Genomic DNA, 27,800 nt, shown 5'->3' with positions numbered 1-27,800 from the left:
AAATCTGTGTTTGTTAAGATGACAGGCTTATCATCATTTTTTTTTTTTAGTCAATTCCTCAAAATTCCAGTGGTAAGAAAACCTATCAATTCATGTCTGTTATCCATGAGATTCCCACCCCCCCCCCCCCCCGCCATCAAGATGCAACATCTGGATAACAAACTTAAAAGGAAACCAACAAAATAATTCAAAAAAGTAATTAAATCTCTTAGATGAGTAAATAGAAAGTCTGCTTAATCTTTAATTCTTTTTTCTTTCTTTTTTTAATTAAAAGAGGGGCAGAGAGAGAGAGAGAGAGAGAGACACAGAATCCAAAGCAGGCTCCAGGCTCTGAGCTGTCAGCACGGAACCCACCATGGGGCTCGAAGCTATGAACCACGATCATGACCTGAGCCAAAGTCAGATGCTTAACCGACTGAGCCACCCAGGCACCCCTATTATTTAGTTTTCAGCATAATGCATTCTATTGAGCTTTACTGATTATTTCACATACACACACACAGCCCATGGTAACTGTCCCCCCCCCACTGAAAGGAGAAAAAGCACTTAAAAGCAAAGCAAGTTAGTTCATTTTTCTCTGCCTTCCCTTCCAAGACTTTTCTTTTGTTCATGTTTAACTGACCCTTCAAAACCCCAACCAGCTGTTTGTCCGTTTTAATCCTAATCAAATGAAACAGCAACATGCATTTGATCCACAGATACTTACACTAGTCACATGCATTTATGCGTGAAATCTGCATTTGATTTTATACTTAATTACCAAGTACACAGACTCCATTATCCATCAGTGTTTTTATATTCTTTACTGTCTAAATGCTTACTACTGACCTTCCCAAATGTTTATTTAGGCTGGTACTTTGCAACAATTTCAGATTCATGTCCTGCTAGCATCTCCAAATCAATTGTAATTAAGTGGTACATAGTGTCCAGACAAATTGGTACAGCCTCAAAATAGCTCTAACTAGCAAAGTAGAAGCAACGTTACCTGGCAGACTGGGAGCTATTCGATCTGATGGTGAGACAATTGGCTATAAAGAATTCCTCTTTTCTTGGAACTGGTTTTGACATACTTTTTAATTGAGTTACATTTCTTTCCAAAAAATACACAAAACATATGATACCAAAGACATTTTCAAAGGTTCTTCCACGAAAAATGTAAGAATAATATGGAAAATCCTAGGCACCCAATGAGTGACCACAAATTTCTAAATTAAACCTGGAAAATGTTAAACCTGGAAATGTTGTATGTTTATTAAAAATCACACGGAATATTTTAGTAACATGACAATTAATGTTAAAAGGCTAATGCACATAAGGGTTTTTTCCTTCAGTTCACTTCATAAGTAGCTATTTTAATCACCGTATTTATGGCTATATACTTACTGAATAACTAAAATATTCTAAGCAGACATAAACATCAGAGAACAAAGTAGTATCAGTCATACACTTGGCTTGGTGAGTCCTCTGTAACATTGTTTACCTATACGTAAAGTATCTGGGGAGAACACCACTTATAACTTATTACTCTGCTTTAAAAAAAAATTTGAAAAATAACCTAGGAACAATAGAAAATTCTACACACGATCCTCTACCTACAAAATTCAGTGTTTCTTTCCTGAAGTCCTGAGCTGTCCATATGCACATACTGTGGCTTCTGAATTAGAGGCTGATTACATTTAAGATCATTCTGTAGGAGAAAAATGATGATATTTTATGATGTTAAGTTATAAAGTAGAACCCGAGGGTATATATAAAAGTTCTGTAGAGTACACTGTCACTGTTTATATGTATTTTGGCAAGTTTATTAACATACAAGTACAGCGCTGCTCAAAGAACAGGAGCACACCACGAATACACAGCAGGTACGGGAAGGTCAGAGAGCTGCCTGCCATTTGGAAGCAGGGCTGTAAGTGCGACTGACCCGCTCCAGACCCCCTGAACTGAGGAGACGCCAGGGTGCGCCAAGCGTCCCCTCCCTCCCTGGCAGCTCCACTCCAGCCCCCCACCATTCTGCTCCCCATCCGCATCGAGGAGGATTTTCCATACCCATTCCCATACCCATTCCATACCCATTCCCGTACCCATTCCATACCCATTCCCGTACCCATTCCCGTACCCATTCCCGTACCCATTCCATGCCCATTCCATACCCATTTCCATACCCATTCTATACCCATTTCCGTACCCATTCCCGTACCCATTCCCGTACCCATTCCCATACCCATTTCCGTACCCATTCCCGTACCCATTCCCGTACCCATTCCCGTACCCATTCCATACCCATTCCATACCCATTCCCGTACCCATTTCCGTACCCATTCCCGTACCCATTCCATACCCATTCCCATACCCATTCTATACCCATTTCCGTACCCATTCCCGTACCCATTCCCGTACCCATTCCCGTACCCTTTCCCGTACCCTTTCCCGTACCCTTTCCCGTACCCATTCCCGTACCCATTCCCGTACCCATTCCCGTACCCATTCCATACCCATTTCCATACCCATTCTATACCCATTTCCGTACCCATTCCCGTACCCATTCCATACCCATTTCCGTACCCATTCCCGTACCCATTCCCGTACCCATTCCATACCCATTTCCATACCCATTCTATACCCATTTCCGTACCCATTCCCGTACCCATTCCCGTACCCATTCCATACCCATTTCCGTACCCATTCCCGTACCCATTCCCGTACCCATTCCATACCCATTCCCATACCCATTCTATACCCATTTCCGTACCCATTCCCGTACCCATTCCCGTACCCATTCCCGTACCCATTCCCGTACCCTTTCCCGTACCCTTTCCCGTACCCATTCCCGTACCCATTCCCGTACCCATTCCATACCCATTTCCATACCCATTCTATACCCATTTCCGTACCCATTCCCGTACCCATTCCATACCCATTCCCATACCCATTCCCGTACCCATTCCCGTACCCATTCCCGTACCCATTCCCGTACCCATTCCATACCCATTCCCATACCCATTCTATACCCATTCCCGTACCCATTCCCGTACCCATTCCCGTACCCTTTCCCGTACCCATTCCCGTACCCTTTCCCGTACCCTTTCCCGTACCCATTCCCGTACCCATTCCCGTACCCATTCCCGTACCCATTCCCGTACCCATTCCCATACCCATTTCCATACCCATTCCATACCCATTTCCATACTACATTTTCCATGTAAATGCAGGTGTCAAGTAGAAGGGGAGAAACCCTAGTCATTCCAAGACCTGCAAAATTCATGATGTAACTGTGAAATCCACCACACGATCGTGAAAAAGAATGGAGTATTTTCACACGATACACAACTCTATACTCCCTCGTTACGTAAGCTCAGATCCACCTCTACATTATCAAAAACTTAACATGTAACTCCCTAAAACAGAATCAAAATCAAGATCCACTGACAGCCCAGTTCTATCATTTCACGAGTATCCGATTTATACTTAAATGTAATTTTGAACTTATGTTTAAAACAAAAAAATAGTAAAATATTAACTTTACTATATCCAAAATTATGACTTAGACTCATAAACAGAAGCTTTACAGAGTAATGCAGTATTTAAGAAATCTGAAAATCATTTCGGGTAGATGAGTACAAGAAAATGCAGAGTGTGCTGGGAATCTCAAAGTGTGGCCCAGGAACAAAACGACAAGTCCAGAGAAGCATGTGAAAATGGCATGAGAGGCTGCTGCTACTACCATTGAGGCAGACTTTCCTCCCACTTTTAAATCTATGATTATATTTTAAATATTTACAGCTAGTTTATTTCACTATATAGTACCAACATAATCATTTACAGAAACTCGTTTTAAGTAAAACCAACAAAATGCTAAGAGGAAACAAAGGCAATTGTTTTCATGTTTGTCTTTGATGTGAGAACAAACAATTCCAAGAAAATTTTGTAAGATTCAATCAGCAGACATCTTTAGCACACGAGTACCATATTGGGGGGGGGGGGGGAGCGTCTACTTTAGGCAAGTTGCAAGGCAGTCTCTGCCAGCACGACTTAATAAGACAAACTGCATATACCTGCATAGAGATACAGATTCAAAATCCTTTTCACATTTGAAGGTACCCCCTGCAGAAGATTGACTTTCCAAATTGTATTCTACTCGATCTCACGTCAATCTGATATTCTAAATAAACTGCTATTTACTTGAGCAATTTTCATTCTCTAGCACCAAGAGACATGGAGATACACATGTCACAACAAAATTTCTCTTCATATGGAAATTTCTTTAAAGAGAAAGTGTAAGAAAATATTGACATTAAGCTTCTCCGTTCAAGGAGATTTACCATAATTAAAACAAAGTTACAAGAGCTTAGCACATAATTAGGGGGGAAAAGGATATTTGCTCATCAGCTAGTCAGAGAGCTAAGAAACCAGTGTCTAACTATAAAGATGTTTACTTTTTCTTTTGTAATCATGCGTTGAAAAATGTAACAAGAAACTAAATCAAGTTCCTAAACTCAAGGAAATATTCCAATTGCAAATGAATCACCTTCAATGCATGAACACTGAAACAACAAAAATTCTCAACCAAAAAATTTCCTCCACTGGCAAAGAAAAAAGGTCATTTTATCTCACACCCCTCTTTTCTCCCACATCAGAAATACACATTTAAAAAAAAAAAAAAAAAAAAAAAAAAAAAGCTAAACCCAACAATAAATACTTCATCAGGAAGAACTATTACAACGAAATTCTTTTAGGGGCACGTGGTGGCTTAGTTAAGCGTCCCAACTTCGGCTCAGGTCACAATCTCGCAGTTTGTGAGTTTGAGCCCCGCGTCGGGCTCTGTGCTGACAGCTCAGAGCCTGGAGCCTGCTTCGGATTCCGTGTCTCCCTCTCTCTCTACCCCTCCCCCGCTCATGCTCTCTCTCTCTCAAAAATGAAGAAACATGGGGCGCCTGGGTGGCGCAGTCGGTTGAGCGTCCGACTTCAGCCAGGTCACAATCTCGCGGTCCGTGAGTTCAAGCTCCGCGTCGGGCTCTGGGCTGATGGCTCAGAGCCTGGAGCCTGTTTCCGATTCTGTGTCTCCCTCTCTCTCTGCCCCTCCCCCGTTCATGCTCTGTCTCTCTCTGTCCCAAAAATAAATAAACGTTGAAAAAAAAAAAATGAAGAAACATTAAAAAAAAATTTTAATGAATTTTTTTATTAACAAAACAGGAATTATACTTCAGCAACCCTAATATCAACAAAAAGGGAAAATGAAAGTGTGTTGCACACAAGACAAATGTGAGTGTGCTGGATGCAACAGCCTCGAACTCTACTAAACGCCAACATTCTTCAATTTCGAGAAAGAGGCAGCAACCAAGAGACACAAAACCACTAAGTAATTCATTTGTGTTGAAAACGGGGCTCATGGTAAAGTGAAACAAGGAGAGAAAATCAGTCTAATGTTCTGTTTTTTACTGACAGACTTGAGAAGTTGTTTCCTCCTGCTAAATATTAGATAAAAACCATTTCTGAGTGCCCTCTGCTTTGATCCCTTTCTTCTTGAGCCGAGGATATAAAAACAAGTAAAAATGCTTCCAGTCCATCAAGTGCCGCCAGCACGGGCTCTGACATCTATATCCAAGGTCATCTACTACTTGTCATCTCAACTTTCAGTGTTCCGATCCAAGCCACCGGCCATCTCTACTCTCAACCGCAGTGAGAATCACTAAAACGGTTCTTCGCTTTCAACACTTACCCCTCCACAATCCATTCGCTAGAGAGTAGCCTCAGAGATCTTTTTAAAACATAAATCAAATACTGTCATCAATGGCTTTCCACTCGTCTTATGAAGGAGTCAAATGGTGGCCTACAGGCCCCTACGTGACCGGTTCCCTGGCAATCTCGCCTTGCCCATCTTTTTCCCGTGCCGGCCCTCATACCACTCCCAATTACAGTCTCTCCAGCTTGGTGCTGCTAACACGGCAGGCAGGACGCGTCTTTGCTGCGGGGGCCTGTCCGTGCATTACAGGACGTTTAGCAGCACGGCTGGCCTCTAGCAACTTGTACAAGTAGCATCAGCACCCGTTTTGTCTCCAGACAACCAAGGACGTCTCCAGGCACTGCTCTTAAAGAAGCCGAGGGCTGGTTCCCCTCTCATTCCCTCTACCTGAAGTGCTTACCCCTAATAACTTGGCTTGCGCGGCTGGTTCCTTATCACGACGGTGTCAGCCTAGCTGTTCTGGCCTACTCCCAGAGGCCTTCTCTATCCATCCTATGTAAACTTGCACCTACCTCCATCCTATCTATGGCCCGGCATTTAACGTAACAGGGCACAAAGTAAGTGCTCAAAAGAATCGTTGAAAGAATGCATACATGTGTGTCAGTATTTATGAGAAAAGTGCTTCAGTGGCGAGATCGTAATACGTAAAATAAGATGCCACAGCAGCGCTCCCGGATGGTCCCCTACACTGTGTTTCCCTGCATCTCTTGAATGCACACCTACCAATGTACCTTTCATCCTTTCCTTTGAACGTACTCGTAGCATTACCGTCAGTAACAGGGAACGTGTATTTGTTCACAGCGCCTTAACGAAAGTCCACCACCAGAGCATCCTTCCAAACGGTGGAGAACAGAGAGGTATGTGAACTGTTCAGTAGAGCATTGAAGGCACTAAACACCCAACCCGCAGCTAAAATTAGCCATGGCAAAGGGAATTCTGGTAGGTTCCATCACGGACACCAATGGCTCACCGTTCTATCTTAACAGTCACTCTTCGGTCTATCTTAAGTGGGTACAAAAAGGTCAACAATTTTTATTTGGAAAGTAAAAACTAATGAGAGAAAAACATGACTGTGGTCATTTCAAAAGCAAAAGGCTATAATGAATGAAATGTGAGAGCTGAATCTTAGTGTTTTCACGTGAATGTAAAACTGTTCAGGTTAACCATATTCTAAAGAGTTAAGCCATGTGAAATTGTAAAGCCTCTGATCAGTAATCCAACCAGATTCCCCTCAACTCCAAAAAAGACTGATTCGCTCAAGCCGCAAATGTCCTTTTAGTTACTTCTGGAAGTGTTTTTGGTATTAGTACTTTGAATACTCATTTTTTGAGAACATCAACGCAGTTGGCTCTCTTAAAAATGGCGTCGTTGCCCTCGATGGCCGAAACGTATTTCTAGGTAATTGATCAAAACTGCTGATTTAAAAAGCCATCGTTCGTCAGAGCGTTCGCGTAAGAACTTTTGCAAGGTGCAAGCGAGATGTTGCGGCTCGGTGGGGGAGGGGGAAGAAAAAGCCAGCACGTACCAGTTGTGCACCATGAGTTTCTGCACGGCCAGAAGAGCGTTGTAGCGAACCTGCTGGTCCTCATGGTGCATGTGGTTCATTACCAGCTGCTTCCCGCCAAGCTGCTCGATAACCCTGCGGAACAGAAGGCACTTTGTGAAGATGCGGCAATTACTTCCCAGCTCCCGCTGTCAGCCAGCAGAAGGCCCGTGTAGCAAAGTGACAAGGGACTTTAAAGACGAAAGTTACAATATGGTAAGCAAACCAACACGCGTCTTTAAAACTCTTTTTTTCCTGAATCACAGATTCAACGTATTCCAAGACACTCTCTCTTAAATTCCCACTGGTGAATCCGGCTGTCAGTCTCGTTTCCTAATCCAGGCACATCTCATCTACCTGGGTATCTCACAGCCTGCTGCAGTCTTCTGGATCTGTTCTCGATCACCGTTTTCTAAGCTGCCAAGTGTTACAACTTCTTCATTGCCGGTATTCGTGGCTTGCTTAAAACTGGTATACTAAACACCATCTAGTGTCTGTACCCGTATCAGGTCAGTATCAAGTCCACCGGCTGCCGTGCTGGGAGACAGCTCAGACGCAGACAGCAGGGAGCGCAGGGTGAAAAAGCACCTGGTGGAAGCCATGTTAATTTCCTGAGAAAGACTCATCTCTAAGACAGCCGCCCTCTCTTACAATGATGCGATGTGCCACATGATGTCCTGGCCAGTGAAACAGAGGAGGAAGTTCCGACTGACAAGGGCACCCAGATGGTTGCCAGCCGACACTGCTTTCTGTCGCTGTGTCCCTTACCAGCCTGAAAACCCCGGTCACCACAGATGCAAAAATGAAGTGAAGACGCGATTCGCTTCGCGAACACAAAGAGGTTCTGTGTGCTGTTGCGAGGGTGTGGCTGCGGCGACAGCTGTGGGGGCTCCTACGTCCACACGGCAACGTGGAGCCCGCAGCCTCACCGTCGGTGGAGAGCAGCACCTCCACACACAGTCGGCGATGAGGCACTAGGAACTCTGGCAGAGGAAGACGGTCCCGAGGATGGGCAGATGGGGCAAGCATGAGAGAGCGGCGTTTACCGGTATACCTTTTTATACTTCCTTTTTAAAACATCTCTTTTGAAAAATGTATTGACATAGGGGGGGAAGAACAGTGTAATTATAACCGAACATTAATCACTTGTCATGTGTCAGGTCCTCTGCTTTAACACATCACTTTATCTAGCATCAGCTCTGCTCTTTCTCCGGTATGTTCCACTGAGTCATTTAATCTAGTCAATCCCTTCCTGGCAAATGAAGGGAACCCAGACACTTCCTTCACGGTATGGTATTAAGCCCAAAGGCCGTAAAGCCCAGGTCCCCGCAATACGGTAAGCCCATGTCTGCTGCTATAATGATGATGACAGTGATCACGGTGAGGGTGATGAGGACGCAGGGGCTGTTCCCCTTCAACCTATTCTCCTCACTGTAGTCAAAGTAACCTTGCCAAAAATCTGAATTGTCACTTGCCCTGATTAAAAACAAAACAATGGCTGACTGGGTTCTTCACAGTCTGGGCTGGACTTCCTGGCCAAGTGCCTCACAGAGCACGGTCGCCTACCTGTGCTCTCTGCACAGACTCCCTTGACCTACTTTCAGGTCCTTCAGCCACAGGGCCTTAGCACATGCTGTTTTCTCTCCCAGAAGTTTTCCCACTTCATATGACACATAACTTCTATTCATCTTTCAGATCTTGCCTCAACTGTTCCTTCCTCAAAGAAGCCTTGTCTTTCTCCACTTTAATCCCCCAAATATGCCCTTTTCGTGGCACTATGTATCTTCCTTTCATTGTATTCATGAGCTGCAATTTTGTACCTGAATGACTTTTTAAAATATTACATGTGTCTCCCTCACTATACAAGAAGATCCATGAAAGGCAAATCTATGCGTGGTTTTGCTTACCCTCTGTTCCAAAGGGCTCAAGACAGAAGGCCCTCGTCAAACATCTATCTATTAACCACATTATTACATTTTATTAATATGTACTACATTAATAACAATGTCTATTATCACCCAGTTTATTTTTCTCCAAATGACATCACTAAAGGACCGGTAAGCCTTCAAAAAACAGAGGCCTTTACTGCAGCCAAAGTGCCTGAAGATAACCCTCCCTCAACTGCTCTAGCACACTATTACTAGAATTCCAAATAATTATAATAGCAAACATTTACACAGCACTCACTACCTGCCGGCTTGTCATCTCTGCACCTCCCATGATGAACTCTTCCAAGAGCTGTGAGTAGTCTAGGCTGGCCATTGGGATAAACAATAGAGAACGGAGATTTAAAAGAGAAATACACAAGTCAAGAGTAACACTGAAGAAGAAGAGAGTCACAAGGCCCAACGTGCCTTCCTCTCACATATGCGCAAGACTCCCCCACTGCCGCGCTGCAAAATATGGACCTGCCTACTCTGATGACTTAACTGGGCATCAGTCTACCCAACGTCTTTGTAACCAGGCTAATTTCTTAGAACTGCTGAAACTGATATGTATACATGTATAAGATGGCAATAATAATATGAGCTCCTCTGCCTCAGTAGCTATTGAGATGCCAAGTCCACAGATAGGAGACACTAACGGGAAACCGTGAGAGCACGTTACATACAGAATTTATAAAGAACTCTAGTGATTTTTAATCCCCTTAGGGATTAAATTCTATTTCCAACGTTAAAGGATCCAAGGAGGGGAAGGACGATTTCTGAGTGTTCTGTAGAACGTGACGGGCCCCGAGGTAGGTCCCTGCCCTGCAGAAAAGAAAAAGGTGCTGACGGCTTCCAACCCCACGCCAAGCAAACCATACACAGAGGCAGGGAGGACAGTGGCCTGGTGCCTGACAGTGGCACGAGCCTGAGAGGTCACAGTAACCCACAGCAGCAAAGGAGAGGGGGCTGTGTCAGGATCGGCCGACGTTCCCAGAGCCTGGGGTGTCAAGAGGTTTGAGTGGCACCACAAGCCGGAGGAAGCACACGGCAGCTCGGCCCAACCACAGGGGCTGCGGTGGGTGGCCCAGAGAAGGGGCCTCCGACGAACCCAAAAAAGTGCTCCCAAGAGAAATTATCAGCTTCAGACATCCAGCAGGGGGAGAACATAAAGCAGCCATCAATAACAGCAAGCGAGAAACCCCCCGGCTCCTCCCCGTCGCCTCCCCCTTCTCCGCTCACCGGCCTCAGGAAGACTGAGGCAACGGCAGGTAAGCTCAGGGAAACAGAGCCAGGAAGAGGAGGGACTGCTGAGGGCATCGCAAAGAGCGACGTCCTTCCTGTGAGTACGCAGCGACAAGGACTCCTAAGTGTCTTCAACGAAATGCTTTCCGTGATTTAAAACGATCACGGGGCTGTCATCTCGGCATGAGGGGGAAAGGACTGCAACCCACCTAGGCTTTCATCCAAAGGCATGGAAAGATTATCATCACAGAGTAAGTTTCAAAGGGGTTTGGGGGGACAGAGCCAAAGCCATTCTTACTTCACTGCAAACTGCCTACTCAGCTGCCCAATCTGTGTGGGTACGGATGAGCCACTTTGGGGGGGCTGGCAGGGCCGGCTTCTCTGTCCTGCTGTTTAACCCAACAGCCCCGTCTCCCCCTGCCCTTGCCTACCCCTCTCAGAGGGACTTCCGTGCTTCGAGAGTTTGGAAGCAGGACTCTGAGATACTCATCTGCTTCCTCTTTTCTCTTCCACGCTGTCCAGTGCCCCCCGGGGTGAACGGGTCCAGTACAGGAAGGCACAGCACATTCTCCAAAGGCGACTTTATCGGTGAAGATTCTAGTTTGGCCTCTATCTGCTATCTCCGCTGTCAAGTATCTCAAATAGCTTGGAATTCAGGCAAGTGGGAAAGGAATTCTGTACCGGGCCCCCTCTGGAGACCTCCAACACAGAAAATACAGCCGACTCTCATTATTTATGGTAGTTGTGTTCTCTTAAAGTCACCATGAACCCTGATTTAGTGAATACTGAGATTCCTACGGGAAATACAGGATTACGTTCCTGCATGCCTCTGGTCACGACATTCTTATCAACCTGTCGATACAAAGCCTTGTTTTACATGTTTCTGTTTGAAGACAACTGATTTAACCTGCGTTGTTGACTCATTAACATTGAACTCACGGCCAACAGCGCTAGAACTCCTGCCCGAATGAAGCTTATCTAACGTACGTACTTCCTCCATAAGGCACATCACAGCCTTCTTGTACTTAGCAACACTGAACAGCACGTCAGCACGTTGCTCAGGGGCCATTTCACACAGTGAAATCACCGACAAAAAGCACGAAAATGCAAAATACATGACACTAAACAAATCCCAAGAAGGACACCGGCTTACAGCACAAGAGCTAAGAAGGCAGAGTATCGCCTTGTTTGCCTAGCTGTGCGTCCAGCAACTCAAACGTTCGTTCCTCTGCTCTGCACACGTCCACAGATGATCTCGAAAGCATGAGTATTTGGGGATCATAAATAAATTTTAACCAATAGGCAAATTCACAAATACAGAATGCATAAAAAACGAGGATCAACCGTATGTGAGTAAATATCATCTCAGAAAGCTGCCATATTGTATGTGAAATATGATGGATTTAAAAAACAGAGATCACATACCATTTATAACAACAACAGTAACATTGTTATAGGTGTCAGCTTGCTAACGCTTCATAGTTTTTACCTCATGTAATCCTCACAGCAAATGTGCTGCCTACCCCTCTATAAAGTGGTTTTTTGACATTTTAAACCCTTGCCCCTTTATACTATCTTCTCATATTACCAGTAGCAAGTAAATTTTGAAGACTTTGGCTTTTAATAATGTACATTATTACATTTATTATATTATTTCATAGTATTCATATTATATTATTAAGCATATATATTAAGTATTCATATTATATTATTATATCATTTTCAAACCATAAACGTTACTGCCCTCCACTCTGGAAATTCCAACAGGTCTCACAGAGTGGACAGACAACCTCCACTCCACTGAAACTCACTGCTATAAAATAGACATTTCCCGTCTTCTAAATTTAATTGAAACACCAATTCCTTTCAGATTATACAGGATGTCCAAAATCACTGATGCGTGAAAAAAATGGTGAGAAAAGAGAATTTCCAGTTAATATATTAACACAAGACATCATTAAAAAGACAGGATATTTAAATGCTTTCATTTAGAACTAGATCCGAGCACTTTGTTTATAAGCTATTGCCTAATAGGGAAAAACTTGCTAACTGTATTTCAAAACAAGTTGAGTTGGTAGCATGTTAGGCTTTAAAGACCTAGAATATTATAATATATGGTTAACAAGCTCAGTACTGGTTAACAACTTTTAAGGAATGTACCAGCCGGTGAAACACAGAAACGCAATTTTAGAGTAAGCTTTAAAAATCCTAAAAAGCACAGAACCATTTTTGTTTGTCGTAAAGGTCTTTGTCCTCTCAATGTAATTCTGTAATATATAACATACTCACATAAAAGACCCTGATAAGGATTCTACTGTTTAGCATTCAATTCGTGGCTAATGAAATCATATCACACTGTAACACATTATAACATATTATGATTCCACAACATATTGCTAAAAATGGTTAAGTTGCATGTATGATTTCATTTACACGCAAGTAGGTACTCTCACATCCATGTAACAATACACCCTCTAGAGTCTACAAGTTTAATGGCACAGAAATCACTATTCTGTTCACTGTTTTGTATTATTCTAGTTTGTTCCCCTTAACATTTTTAAAAACAAAAATAATACAGGAAAATATTTACCAGACTTCTGAATGGGCAAGTTCTTTCTAAGCATAAAAGTAGTGAGAGAAACCACAAAGGTTTTCACTGGAATGTAAAACATTAACGCCTAGTGAATTAATGAATTTCAATATATGGTAACTGAAACATACATGATAAAAATCTTATGAATAGAATAATACTGTAGACAGCAAGCTTTTAAAATGTCTGCCTTAAATGTGGCAACTAAATTTCCTACAAATCACATGAGCAATCAAAATACAAATTGAAAAGCACCAGGTACCAGTCTCCCCTGTGAGAGTTTAAAGAGAAATGAATACATTCATTGCTGCTGAGAGGGTGGTAAAGACACTATTCTCACATGCAGCTGCTTGGAGCCTGAATTGCCCTACATTTAATAATGTTTTTAAGATCTCAGAAGTACTTATATACTTTCTCTCATGGAATGTATTTAAGGGACCAGAAAAAAAGGAAATAATCAGAAATGTTTGCAAAGACGTTCGCTGTGTTTTTATAATAATGAAAAGCTGGAAACGTATCAAATAGCCACTAGTAAGATTTGAGCAAATTGGAATACTTTTATCTATAGGTAGCATTATTTATATTTTTAAAAATTTGTCGATGGGAAATACGAAAAAAATGAATAAAAATAGGTCACAAGAGATATTATAATCAACATTTTGGGAGAAAAATGTATGCATAGAGGGAAAAAAAAAACAAAAATAAATAAACCATTATTTTTACCTCAGGGCTGCAGTACTGTTTTTTCTTTATTATTCTTTTCTGTCTTTTTCAAGTTTCCTATAGGAAGAATGTTACTTTTCGTGATAATTCTCATTTAGAAGAGAAAAATTAATTGGGTTTTACTGATAAAAAGTTAATGCCACCCTCAGAACAAGTTACTAATTTTTATTCGTATGTGCCATGTTAGGCTTTGTACGAAGAAAAATAGAGATACTTACCTCATACAGAAGTGTGCATTTTAAAAGAATAAGGAATGCTTTTGGTAGCTCTCTCTCTCAAATTTATTACGCCCTACTGCGTGGTGAACAATATGCCTCGTCGGACAGAGTTTCTCTTTTTCCAAGTTCACAGTCCGGTGGGGCAGGGGGACACAACCAGGTTATCTCTATGCACACACTGGAAGATGCTACAGAATGAGTACACGTACGGGACACTGGTCTGTGCACAGAAAATCGGACACGTTTTCGCGTTCTGTTTTAACGGCAGTGTACTGGCTCGCCAGATTAAAAAAAGAACTCCTCCATCAGTCAGTATTTCTACCTGCAGACACAGAAACTTGACTACCTAGTTAAAACAGTGAAAGAATTCCCTGAGAGGCAGCTACGGCTCGGAAGGCTGGGGAGCCAAGCGTGAAGGCTCGTCCACACTGAATCGCAATCAGGCTACCAAAGTAGCAGCCCGGCAAGTGTGCTACCCGGGCGAGCACAGGAGCCTACGTTCACACCGCGGGCACCCAGACACCGGTGCTGCTGCCTCCCTCCTCGTGGGGCCTGGCCACGGCGGCTGCCTGGAGGCGATGCCTGCTTATCCCCACTGCCCTCCTGCCCTCACTCCTGCTGGAAGTCCAGGGCAGGGGGATCGGGTGGGCTGAGCTAGGCCAGAGGCATGTGGCCGGAAGCAAAGGAGTTTAGGAGAGCACACTGCTGGCACCTTTATCCTCTACAGTGAAGGGGAGCACGTGCCTTGGACGGCGGGAACTTCCTCGAATATAGGAAGACTGTTCATTTATTTATTTTTTATTTATTTTTTTAACGTTTATTCATTTCTGAGAGAGAGAGAGAGAGAGACAGAGCATGAACGGTGGAGGGGCAGAGAGAGAGGGAGACACAGAATCGGAAGCAGGCTCCAGGCTCCGAGCCATCAGCCCAGAGCCCGACGCGGGGCTAGAACTCACGGACCGCGAGATCGTGACCTGAGCCGAAGTCGGACGCCCAACCGACTGAGCCACCCAGGCGCCCCCAGGAAGACCGTTCAGATGCCGCACTCCTTAAAGGAAAAGAAAGAGGCGTGTTCGCTGCGGCATGCCAGGCAGGGGGGGAGTGTGGGGGGTGCGCCAGCACAAGCCCTAGGAGGGCGTGCCGTGCGACGTTCTGCTGGTCGGAGCAATCGCACTAGCCCCCACTCGTGCCACCGAGTTCTGCAGGCAAAGGGGCACGCTCTCCCGGGAGCAACTCTCGGGCTCTAGTCATCGAAGTGTGATTTCTGGGCGTCTGTCAGGGCCACCGGTGGTCTGGTGCCCTCTGAGGACAAAGCACTGGAACAGTTTTACTCGCACCCCATCATACACATTTGAAAAATAAGGTTAAGAAGCTGTGGACCCTTTACAAGAACTGAACTGGCAGGCACAGTTGACAGGGCAAATTCATTGGGGCCCTTACTTTTCATGCGATTTCCATTTATCGACCACAATTATTGACTTTGCAGCTGGGGAGGGGAATTACTGTTATGTTGTGCTCTCCACCCAAATTTACAAAAACAAGCTATTGAATCAAAAGGGTTTCTTTAGACTACAAAAAGGAGTCGTGAAAATAACAACAAATATGTAAAACAACAGCGAACAGGACCCCATTTTGAATATCGTCTGTAAATGTGCTTAGAAAGACAAATCTGAGTGTGGTGAAAGAAAATGACAGGCAGGAAATAGGGTACTTAGTACCGAAATACTTATCACTGGACCAGCAGTACATTCACCTGTCGCCTCCAAAACATTTCCGATATGAAACCTTGTCAACTGATTGATTTTACTGTGTGAGATGGAGAAAGGGACAAAGTTCAAAATGAGACAACGTTCTGACATTCCTGCCGTGTGATGAAGGGTACAAATCATTCCCAAGAAACCCGCCAAAGGACAAAAGTCCACCACAAAGAACATCCTGTTCTTAGAGAAAGCCACATTTCCTTTCTTTGTAATGTTTAAAATCACATGATGTCAAAAACATATAGTGGAGGGGCGCCTGGGTGGCGCAGTCGGTTAAGCGTCCGACTTCAGCCAGGTCACGATCTCGCGGTCCGTGAGTTCGAGCCCCGCGTCGGGCTCTGGGCTGATGGCTCAGAGCCTGGAGCCTGTTTCCGATTCTGTGTCTCCCTCTCTCTCTGCCCCTCCCCCGTTCATGCTCTGTCTCTCTCTGTCCCAAAAATAAATAAACGTTGAAAAAAAAATTAAAAAAAAAAAGAAAAGACATCCTTCAAATGCATCGCCCCTCTTCAACAGCAATAATTTGGCATCCGACCATGGAAAAAGCACCTTCATGGGAACTTCGGGATGCTATGTGGTGCACTCTCCAACTCAGGAAAGACATTCTGAGAAGGCAGGCTCACACCCAGGCAGCTCACTCACCGACTGTGGTCCTAGCCACAGGCCCAGAAACAGCTCTGTACCCTGAAAATTCTCCTACGGTCCCACTGGCTTTGGTTCTGCCACCAACAAAATACGCCAAGGGCCCCTGGAGGAGTCACACCTACCCGTCTGTCAGCTAACAGGCATGCAAACCTCAGTCCCGCTTGTGTGGATCTGAAATAGCTCTTCAACAGGCTTCAGCCCCTCTCTGCTGAGGTCTGGGACCCGCGGGGACCCAAAAGATTCTGTCGAATTCTGAAAGGGCACGGTAACTGGTCTCCAGCCCATCCTGGCCAGTCCCCAAACATTCGTGCTGGCACAGAGACCCAGCAGGAGACTGAGGCTGCACCCCTAAAGATTCTGAAGGGTCCTATAGGTGGCTTTATACCTCTCACAGAAGTAGTCTACCAGCAGGCCAGCCAGTCTCAGGGACCCAGCAGGAGACGTCTGACAATGCTCCCAGAGATCCCGAAAAGGCCTAGACTCAGCTCCAGCCCTTCCCAGCCAGTCCGTGAGCAGTAACCCACCTGCACCCCTGAGATCCTGAAAGGGTCCTCAACTAGGTTCGATTCCCTCCAAGCTGCAGTCACAAGCAGCCCTGCCGACATAGGGACCCAGTGGGGGGACACTCACATCTGTGCCTCAGGAGACCCTGAAACGGTCCTAAACTCGGCCCCAGTTCCTCCAGCCAAAGTCAGGGAGTAGTCCAACCCACCCGAGGGACCTGGTGGCACAAATGCCCATCCGTGCCTCCGACGCCAAGTACGCAGACTTCAGTCACAGCCAGGAAACCGGAAATAGCCCTGGAGCTTGGTTCTAGCCCCTCTCAGCCACGGCCCCGGGCCTACCCTGCCCACCCAGGGACCCACCAGTGACCAGGGACCGGTCCCCTCCTGGGACCTGGCAGGAGGTGCACCCATCCACACACCTGGTGAGAGGACAGCTGACTACGGACGCAGCCACGGGGCCTGAAGTGGACCTTGTCCCAGCACTACCCTACTGAACAAGGGACTGGAGACAGTCCCAGACACCTGAAGACCAACCAACCTGCCAACCGTGGACCCCGCTGCAGACCCATCGCCGCGCATAACCCGCTCTGACCCAGCACGAATGTGATTCCAGAGGTAATCCCATCCGTTAACCCAGACGACAGAGAGGAGGCCACTAACTGCTGAAAATGGTCTTTAAAGACTGGAAGAGGTATTAGCTCCTTCAAATGCACAGACATCAATGCAAGGCTACACGGACCACAAAGAATTAGGTAAGTCTAACACTACCAAAGGCAACGAACAGTTTCTAATCCCATAGAAAGATATATCTAAAATTTGCCTGACAAAGGATCAAAACAATCATCTTACAGAAGCTTAATGAAATGACAGAGAACACAGACAACGGAACAAAACTAGGAAAATAACACACGAACGAAAGGACAATAAAGAAACAGAACTTCTAAATGGAACCAAGCAGCGGTCCTGGAGCCGAAGAATACAATCACACGACTGAAAAATGCAACGGAGAGCTTTACCACACAGACTTCTGCGTCCGCCACACCTATGCCGTCTGCCTCTGAAGTCCGCCTGAAATCAAGTCCTACGCAAGACCAGTCACAAGGGTTTGCTGGGTCAGAGGGAAAACATTCTGCAGTTCAAACGCCGAGTACTCCAGGAGCTACACTAAATAATGTCCCACTTTCCCTAGGGTAAGTACCAATATCCTGAGGCGTTTCCACACACACGCCTAATTCTTCTCTCATTTACCCTCCAGAAGAGCTTGGGGTTCTCTCTCTCCCCCTCGCTCTCTGCCCCTCCCCCACTCTGTCTCTCTCAAAATATATAAACTTAAAAAAATTATTTTAGAAAAAAGATTTAAATATTTATGCACTACAAGGAAAAAGAGGAAGCTGGGAAGTAATTGCAGAATGTTAAGGTATGCAATCGCATCTGTGGCTCTTGTCAATTTCTGCTCACATTCTAAGATGTTCTGGGCCCACAGGACACTGTTTTGTGATAAATAAGATGAGCACTGTTCTATGTCTCATTATAGATAGCTTTGATGAATGTAAAATGTTAACATTAACGGTAATGAAAGTAGCTAATACTTACTGAGTACTGACCATGTAGCTACTGGCACTACTCATCTCTGTACTGGGTTAACTCATTCAGTCCTCACATCAGCCTCATGAGAAAGAAATATGACTACCACCCCAATTTTATAGATCAGGAAACCAATTCGCAAGCAAAAGAGCAATAATTCAAACCAAGGCCTATGCGTTTCCGCTTTTCCACATAACATCAAACAGCCCTCGTATATCGTTTAAAGTTTTCTCCCTTGATATAATGTTGGTACCTTAATTTCTCACATTCCCCCCAAAAGCCTGTCTTTTCTTTGTTAATGTGTCTAAGTGATCTTAAATTATGTAGCCAGCATCATCTCCTCTGTAAAGCCTTATCTGTCTCCTCCCACACGAATTCCTCTCTTTTCAATACTCTGGAAAACATACTTCTATAACATCAATTATAACTTTTCTTTACGGCTGTTATATTTTCTTCAACACTGTGAATCTGACAAGTTCAATAATAATGTCTCATCAGCTCTGCAGCTACTGATAGTAGTCGAAAAATAACCAGCAGACATAAAATGGCTATTGAATTAAAATTATACACACCGGGGCGCCTGGGTGGCTCAGTCGGTTAAGCGACCGACTTCGGCTCAGGTCATGATCTCGCGGTTTGTGAGTTCCAGCCCCACGTCGGGCTCTGTGCTGACAGCTCGGAGCCTGGAGCCTGCTTCGGATTCTGTGTCTCCCTCTCTCTCTACCCCTCCCCTGCTCACACTCTGTGTCTCTCGGTCTCTCAATAATAAATAAACGTAAAAAAAATTTTTTAATTATAAAAACCAAAGAAAATCCGGAACATAAAATTTCTAATGTGACCTCTGCTGGCCACTACACAGTAGTATTACAGTTGTATGGATACTTCTGTATTACCCGTTTTTAACAAGGTTTATCATGATGCCCCATATTATGGCCATCTTGATTTCCCTTACTCCATTAGCACCTCTGCTAAACTAGTCTACTTTAAGGTAAGCACATTAGTTAGGATTTTATGCTGAATGTTGCAGGAAACACTAGTTAATGGCTTTGCCCTTACCGTTTGCCTCGTGGATAATGCCGCACATACTCTCCAACATCATGAGCAGCGACAGCTAAGACTTGTGGGTCATCGGACACCTCCAGAAGTTTTGTCAAAATTCTGAAATACATGTAATCCAAAGAGAGATTGACTTCTAGCTGTTCCATACAGCACAACAGAGCACAGGTATAATGCAAGTATCTCCTGAAAACGCATTTATAAATATAGTCGTATATTCTACAGATCTTACTATTATGCACAATGCACTACACATAATAAATCACACGTAAGTTTGCGGTTTCAGCTTTTATACATATGTAACAGGTTACTTTCAGATTCACAATGTCTACCTCACCCAATTCCTAAAATACCAGGAACTCCCTCCCCTGTTCTCTCAAGACAGACAACTACACTGAGTTAATGGTGAGTTAATACACGACAACCACTGAATCCTTGACAACTATATTCTGAAAGTTAAACATCTGTAAGCCTTTCGTCGGTATGAAGAAGTTACTCGAAGCTGCGATCAAGACGGAACGTGCGCCCTGAGCACACACATCCCCTCTCTCCCTCTCTCTCCAAGTCTCACGAAGGACCTGAACCTGAACTTCACAGGTAAGACTAAATGCAAAATAGCAAGCAAACATCTTCGGAGAAGACGGCAGCCCAGATTCACACCCCCGGCTCCCTTGCTGTCCTCCTACTTTCTCCACAGCAACCACACGGGCAGAGTGTCACCACTGCCGAGCCCGACAGTGCTTGTGACAACGGGAGCCAACCAGACACACAGAAGGCTCCCCTCTGCCGGGAGCGGGAGCAGATTTCTGCCTCCTCGAGGACCTGCAGGGAGAGGACTCATCGCCCCCAGGGGGCGCATGTGTCCTCCGCAGTGAAGGGAGGGGGGGTGCACCCCCCCCAGAATCCAATCCACTGGGAGAGACCTCCTTCATCTACTTCGGAGCGAACGTGAGGGGAGACCATTCAAGGAACAGGTGACTCGTGTTACTGACACTGCTCAAGGGCACAGAAATAGGAAGAAAACTTCTCAACTCATTCCACAAACAGAGCATAACTGGGACAACCAATCGGAATGAGTACTTTTCTTTAAAGTTTTATTTATTTATTTTGAGAGAGAGAGAGAGAGAGAGAGAGAGAGAGAGAGAGCCACCAAACTGTGAGATCACGACCTGAGCCTAAATCAAAGTCAGACGCAGAAACGGCTGAGCCGTATATGAAGCACTCTTAAAACTCAACAATAAAAACAACTCAATTTAAAAATGGTCAAAAGACCTGAACAGACATCTCACCAAAGAAAACAGCTGGCGAATAAGCAAACGAAAAGATGACCAACATCACGCATCACTGGAAAACAAGGAGATAACACTATCCACCTTCATTGTGAAAATGGCGAAACCCTGAACACTGGCACCACCAGATGCCAGCAAGGACGTACAGCAACACGTATGCCGATTCACCGCTCACGGGGATGCCGAAAAGTCCAGCCACCCTGAAAGGCAGTTTGGCACTTTCTTATAAAACCAAACCTGAGTCTTACCATGCCATCCATACTCCCTTCAGATTCACCCCAGTGAGTTGAAAGCTTATGTCCACATAAGATCCTGCACGTGGACCTTTAGAGCAACTTTATCTACAGTGATTGCCAAAACCGTGAAGCAACCAAGACGTCCTTCGATGCAGAAACCATGGTACAGCCGTACAATGGGACAGTCAGCAATAAAAAGAAAAGAAAAAATAAAAAGCAATGAGCTACTGAGCCACAAAAAAAGATGAAGGAACTCTCAATGTGCATGGCTAAGGGAAAGAAGCTGGTCTGAACAGGTTATATACTATCTAATTCCAACTCTAGGACATTGTGGAAAAGGAGAAACTACAGGATAGAAATAAGACCAGTGGTTGCCAGAGGTTCAGGGAGAGGGAGGGAGAGCAGAGCGAGTAGATGGAACGTGGGAAATTTTTAGGGCAGTGAAACTATTCTAGGTGATATGGTAATAGGGGACATGTGGTATCAGTCAAAACCTACAGAGCATATAACACAGAGTGAACTAGACAACAGAAAAAGCGAGCCCTAATGTAACTTACAGACTTCAGTTAAAAATAATGTATAAATATTGGTTCGTCAGTTATAACAAACGTACCACACTAATGCAAGATGTTAATAATAGGGGAAGAGAGAATATATGAAAACTCTCTGTACATTCCCCTCAATCTTTCTGTAAACCTAACATTATTCTAAAAATTTAAATCTATTCATTTTAAAAGTTACAGTATAATATGTGTGTGTGTGTGTGTGTGTGTGTGTGTGTGTGTGTGTGTGTAGGGGAGAGAGAGTAATTCTTGCATTGTTTCTAACAGCAAAATCTGGCAATAGTATTAAATATCCATCAATGGGAGACTGATTAAACACGATACAGAAAAAAAGAAGAAGGCAAAAGACTCACATTTCTGAATTTCAAAACACACTGCAAAGTAAAAGTAATCAAGACAGTAGGATACTGGTATCAGAATAGTCATGTAGATCAACAGAACAAAAACGAACGTCCAAAAATAAACCCATGTGTCCACAGGTCAACTGAATTTCAATAAGGGATACCATGACAATGCAATGGGGAAAAATAGTCTTTTCAACAAATGTTACTGGAATAACTGGATAGCTACATGCAAAAGAATGAAGTTGGACCCTTACCTCACATCATGTACAATAAAATTCGAAAGGATCAAAGACTTAGATGTGGGGTGCCTGGGTGGCTCAGTCAGTTAAGCATCCGACCTCGGCTCAGATCATGATCTCACGGTTCGTGAGTTCGAGCCCCGCGTCGGGCTCTGTGCTGATAGCTCGGAGCCTGGAGCCTGCTTCGGATTCTGGGTCTCCCTCTCTCTCTGCCCCTCCCCCACTCACATTCTGTCTCTCTCTCTCAAAAATAAACATAAAAAAAATTTTTTTTAAGACTTAAATGTACATGCTAAAACTATAAAAATATTACAGAATACAGAGGAGTAAATCTTCAAAACCTTGGTTTTGGCAATGGATTCTTCAGTAGGACACCAAGAGCATAAGAAACAAAAAAAATAAATAAACTGGACTTCATTAAAATTTTTAAATGTGCTTCCAAGGACTCTATCAAGAAAGTGATAAGATAACCCAAAAAATGGGGCACCTGGGTGCCTTAGTATGTTGAGCATCTGACTCTTGATTTCAGCTCAGGTCATGATGCGAGGGTCATGGGTTCGAGCCCCATGTTGGGCTCTGTGCTGACAGCTCAGGGTCTGGAGCCTGCTTCAGATTTTGTGTCTCCCTCTCTCTCTGCCCCTCCCCCAACTTGTGCTCTGTCTCTCTCTCTCTCTCAAAAATAAATAAACATTTAAAAAATTTTTATTAAAAATGGTGTTGGTTCAATTAGACATCTACATAATGAAAATAACTGTATCTTGACCCCTACTTTGTACCTTACCCAAAACCAATTCTAGATGGAATAGAGATCTAGTTGTGAAAGGTTCAAACAGTAAATCTTCCAGCAGATGACCTGGAAATACATCTTCATGACCCCATCTGGGGAAAAACGTCTTAACCAGGACACTAAAAAAAATACTAGCCATAAAGGAAAAAATTAATCAATGGAGCCACACTAAAACCAAAGAGTGAAATGGTATGTGAAAGAGTAGAAGAAAACAGTTGAGATGAACAGATATAAGACCTCTTGTTCAGAAAACATACAGATCTCCTATTAAAAAAATTTTTGTAAATGCCTGAACAACCAATTCTGGAAAAATAGATATCCAAATGACTGATAAGCAGATGAAAAGGTATTCAACCACATAAGGAAGGAAGAAAATACAAATTAAAATCATGAAATAACTAAAATTTTTTACTATTTTTTGAAATTTATTATCACTAGTGACAAAAGTACATTGGCAAGGAGGTGGAACAACAGGTATTAAGAGTGTGAAGTGAGATTTAAAACTTACTTTAAGAGCTCATAATTCTTCTCATTTAATCTCACAGCATTTTCTCTCCAAAATTTCTCAGATTTGTGCACAGGACTCCACTCCAGTCTTCCAGATTTAAGCTCTGAGCTATATTCATCAAATGAGCTACAAAAAAATTTTAAGGATCTCAAAGTTAAGAAAAATCTAAGAGTTCCTCCAAAATTAAGCAAAACATTTTTACCATGTTAATCATACCTCAAGAGAAGAAAAACAAAAATTCTTCACTGATGATTTAACTACAAAGACTGACCATCCTTTGTACATTAACAAACTACCACTAAACGAAGTTTAAACAGCTTAAATAATCTTTAATAAACCATGTGAAATTTATTCAAGGTCCTAAGGTCCAATACTCCTGCCAAATTGGAGTGCTCAAAATGAGGTTTACTGAAAGGAGCATTTGCTTTCAAAATCTTTGTCCTAATAAATAAAGTATAATCAGTATAATATCTGATAATCTAGCAGAGTTTCCACCATCCCACTTAAAATACTGTATTTGCCAGACCACTAGATGGGTTAATGTGAATCTATATAAAAGTATGTTACTTAAATAGCATATTCCAATACTAAAAATGTTATAAACCACTATAGTGTATTATGCAATGAAAAATACACATACGGGTATAATATTGCACAACGTGATTACAAACACTGTAAAGGTAATTCACTAAGTTAACATTATAAATCAAAAACAAAAACCTCTGCATAAAACAAACTGCAATGCAATGCAATTAAAAAAATCATTCACTATGTATCAAGTAACTTAATTATTCAAAGCTTCATTCTATAAAAAGTGTTCAGTGTTGTCAGCCAATGGTTGGCTGGGCATCCTTCTAAGTGAAAAGTGAAAACTTAAAAGGACATGGCTGGACATCCTTCCAAGTGAAAAGTTGAAAAAGATTTAGCCATTTAAATACTGACTGGTAATTCAATATAACCAGAATTTTACTGGTTAAGTTGAATAGAGTGTTCTATTAAATAAAGTACTAATTTACTTTAATGTAAGGCCAATCGGTGTAAGAAATAAACTAATGCTGTTTAACATGAATATCCTATAACAGCAAAAACAGAGACAAAGCTCTTTTACCTATACCCATCACCTGACTGGCTTTAATGTAAAGAGCAGGATTTTTCAAATTACCAAACTCAACATGAAGAATCAATACATAATAATAATTGGCTAACATGGATTAAATAATTTAGAAAGCTAAGTATCACTAATCTTGTTCACTTTTAAGAGATCTCAAATCATTATTACAGAAGAACTGATAACAGATTTATAAAAATGAACTTAATAAAATTTGTAAAAACTTCAAGTCTACTGCTGGCCAGGCTAGTTTATTACAATCTAGTTACTCACATTTGAAATTACAGAAAGACAAAACTCATTTGCCTCCCTCTACAACGCCCATGATACACCACTGGTCTCGGTGACACATCCCATCTCTATAGCAGCACTTGGGCCTTGGGATTAAGAGCTGCACTGAATTATCTGGTAAATACATTTCTGGAACACATACTACACCAAAGGCATTTGCTGGATAGTTGAAACCTCACAACAAATCCTACCAGGTTAGAATTTTTCTCGCTATTTTACCAAAAGGAAAACTGAGGCTTTACAAAGTCAAGAAGCTTGTCAAGGCCAAGTGTGGACAAAGTGGCCAGACAATTCAAACTGGGTTCAGCCTGGCTCCCAAACCCAAACCACCTACACAGAAAGATCTACTTCTACACAGTAATTCCCTTTTAAAAATGTATCAATAGTTTAAAAACAAAGGATATATACGTTAATGGGAAAGATCAATACATTATTAAACAAAAATGAACAGTTCCAGAAGAATATGCAGAACCCCATTTGTATATGCGTTTGTGTGTGTGCATGCACACACGTGTCAGGGGAGCAGGGCTAGGAAGGTTTTTCTGGAAGCAAACACAAAAGTGGGGGCGGGGATGACTAGGGGGAAGAGGTATGGAGTCCCTTCTAGAACTATGTAAGGATTCTTTTTTCTCTTACTGCATTGTACATCATTTGTGTAATTTTTAATATCAAAAATAAAGAACACAATAGGAACTTCAAAAAGCAGGGAAAAAAATACTCTTTCCGTTTATGGCCAAACATCCTTCAAAAATTAATGAGTACTGTTTAAAAAGATTCTAAACCAGGGGGAGATTCTTAAGGGCTTCCAGAGTGACACCAACATCCTGTGGGATTAAGTCAGATTTCAGACAAGAGAAGGGTGGGAACCTCCCCAAAAGAGAAGACGTAACACAAAGCTCTAACCAACTGTTACCATGGTGATGAGCCAGTTGTCCCCCACCCCCCATATCCCCAATTCTTAACAGAAGACATAATGTTTTAGTGAAATCTTTTGAGTTTATAGTTAGTAACAAATTTAGACTTTCTTAAAATACTAGGAAAGTCCAACAAGGCCCAATATATCCAGCCTGTGAGAGTTTTTTAAAATAACATACCTAAGATCTTGGACACTCTCACCAAGTTTTTCCAAAAGAAATTTTATATCTTCACTGATATCTTCATCATCGTACTTCTGCTGTTCCAAGTTCTCCAACTGTTTCAGAACTTTGCACTGTATCATAGCCAGGGCATATTCTTGGCGAGTTTCTCTTTCAGTCGATTTCTCCAAAAAGTTCTGAGTTAGACAAACACGTGAGAAAACCGTGTAATTTCTTTATGTGATATTCTCAGACCCCTGCACTACGTCCTGCAACCTCTCTCCTCCTCTATTCTCAGGTTAAGCGAAGACTATATCACAAATCCTTATCTCTTTCCTGAGCACCTGTCCCATATCAAAAGCGTATTTCTTATTCCTCGCTTACTTACTGGCTTAAGTGATTTAAAATCATTGAACCAGACGGGCCTCAAAACACTGGACATGTTTACAATTAAGCCCATCAGATCCTTTCTCACAGCCCTGCTTCTGTGCATACCCAGTGAACTTCTCATCTGTTAGCCACCTAGTACTTGGGATGCTAAGGAAGAATGTTTCTTCAAGTATCTCTAGAGTTTCTCAGTCAGTCACCCTTTCCCCTCTCATCAACCTGCAAATGCACGAAGGACATTGCCTGAACAATTATCAAAAAAGTTTTGTGACATTCTGGCAAATTCCCTAGTTTTCTTCTGTAATTTTTCTACTTAGAAGAATACTTATGAAAAGAGCAAAGGAATCCTAAATATACTGGACCCTTAATACGGATTTGAACTGTGCAGGTTCACTCTTCGGCAGATTTTTTTTTGATAATTATAGTACAGTACTGGAAATGCATTTTTATTCCTTAGGATTTTCTTAAAAATTTTTTTTCTAGCTTACTTTATTGTAAGAATACAGTATAAGATACATGACATACAAAGTATGTGTTAATCGTCTGTTTATCAGTAAGGCTTCTAGTCAACAGTATGCTATTCATAATTAAGTTTTGGGGGAGTCCAAAGATATACATGGATTTCCGACAGCACAGGCAGTCAGCTCCCCTAACCCCTACACTGTTCAACTCTATTTATAAAAATAAACTGTTCGTTGAATGAACCAGTATTTCTAAGCAAAGACTATGCTCAGGCTTAGGGACAAAAACAGACAAGCTCTCAAGAAAGCTACCTTCACCAAGATGGCCTGTCAAATGCCTCCCCTCCACACACACACACCCACCCCCACACACACAAATCCTGTAATCACAATTCCAAGTCAACTATACCAAAATATGAAATTTTCAAATTTATTTTTGCAAGCAAATTATATTCCTAGTAATTATGCTAAACAAACACATTAAGAGAGTTAGCTCAGCATATGTAAATTAGAGATCGATCCCTATGAAAATTCCAACGGAATTCCAAAATTCCATTTTTCACAGAAGTAGAAAAAACAATCCTAAACTTTGTATGGAACCATAAAAGACCCTGAGTAGCCAAAGGAATCCTGAGAAAGAACAAAGCTGGAAGAAGAACAAACACATTTCCTGGCTTAACTACACTACAAACTTTATTAATCAAAACAGTATGGCACTGGCATAAAACAGACACACAGACCAATGGAACAAAATAGAGAGCCCAGATATAAAACCCCACATATACAATCAACTAATATTTGACAAAGAGCCAAGAATGCTCAATGGAGGGGCTGTCTGGGTGGCTCAGTCGGTTAAGTGTCCAACTCTTGATTTCAGCCCAGGTCATAATCTCACAGGTCATGAGATCAAGCCCCACATGGGGATCCTCACTGACAGTGCTGGAGCCTGCTTAGAATTCTCTCTCCCCCTCTCTCTCTG

The 27,800-nt window shown here is 42.9% G+C and overlaps 1 protein-coding gene across 3 annotated transcripts in view; it reads right to left on the bottom strand.

Annotated features, from left to right (window-relative positions):
• ATP6V1H (ATPase H+ transporting V1 subunit H) overlaps nt 1-27,800 on the bottom strand; it is a 108,253-nt gene that overhangs the window by 21,732 nt on the left and 58,721 nt on the right. For 2 of the 3 annotated variants that reach the window (XM_045455315.1, XM_045455316.1), the window contains 4 exons: nt 25,992-26,170; nt 23,499-23,624; nt 19,533-19,634; nt 7,266-7,379 (listed from right to left, as the gene is read on the bottom strand). In XM_045455315.1, coding sequence (XP_045311271.1) covers nt 7,266-7,379; nt 19,533-19,634; nt 23,499-23,624; nt 25,992-26,170 — 521 coding nt within the window. The remainder of the gene's footprint in view (nt 1-7,265; nt 7,380-19,532; nt 19,635-23,498; nt 23,625-25,991; nt 26,171-27,800) is intronic. The other variant, XM_045455317.1, reaches the window with a different exon arrangement.

This window comes from Leopardus geoffroyi, chromosome C3 (assembly GCF_018350155.1).
Source record: "Leopardus geoffroyi isolate Oge1 chromosome C3, O.geoffroyi_Oge1_pat1.0, whole genome shotgun sequence".
NCBI classification, from domain to species: domain Eukaryota; kingdom Metazoa; phylum Chordata; class Mammalia; order Carnivora; family Felidae; genus Leopardus; species Leopardus geoffroyi.
The sequence above is the reverse complement of the archived record's forward strand: the minus strand, read 5'-3'. Positions and strand labels throughout refer to the sequence as shown.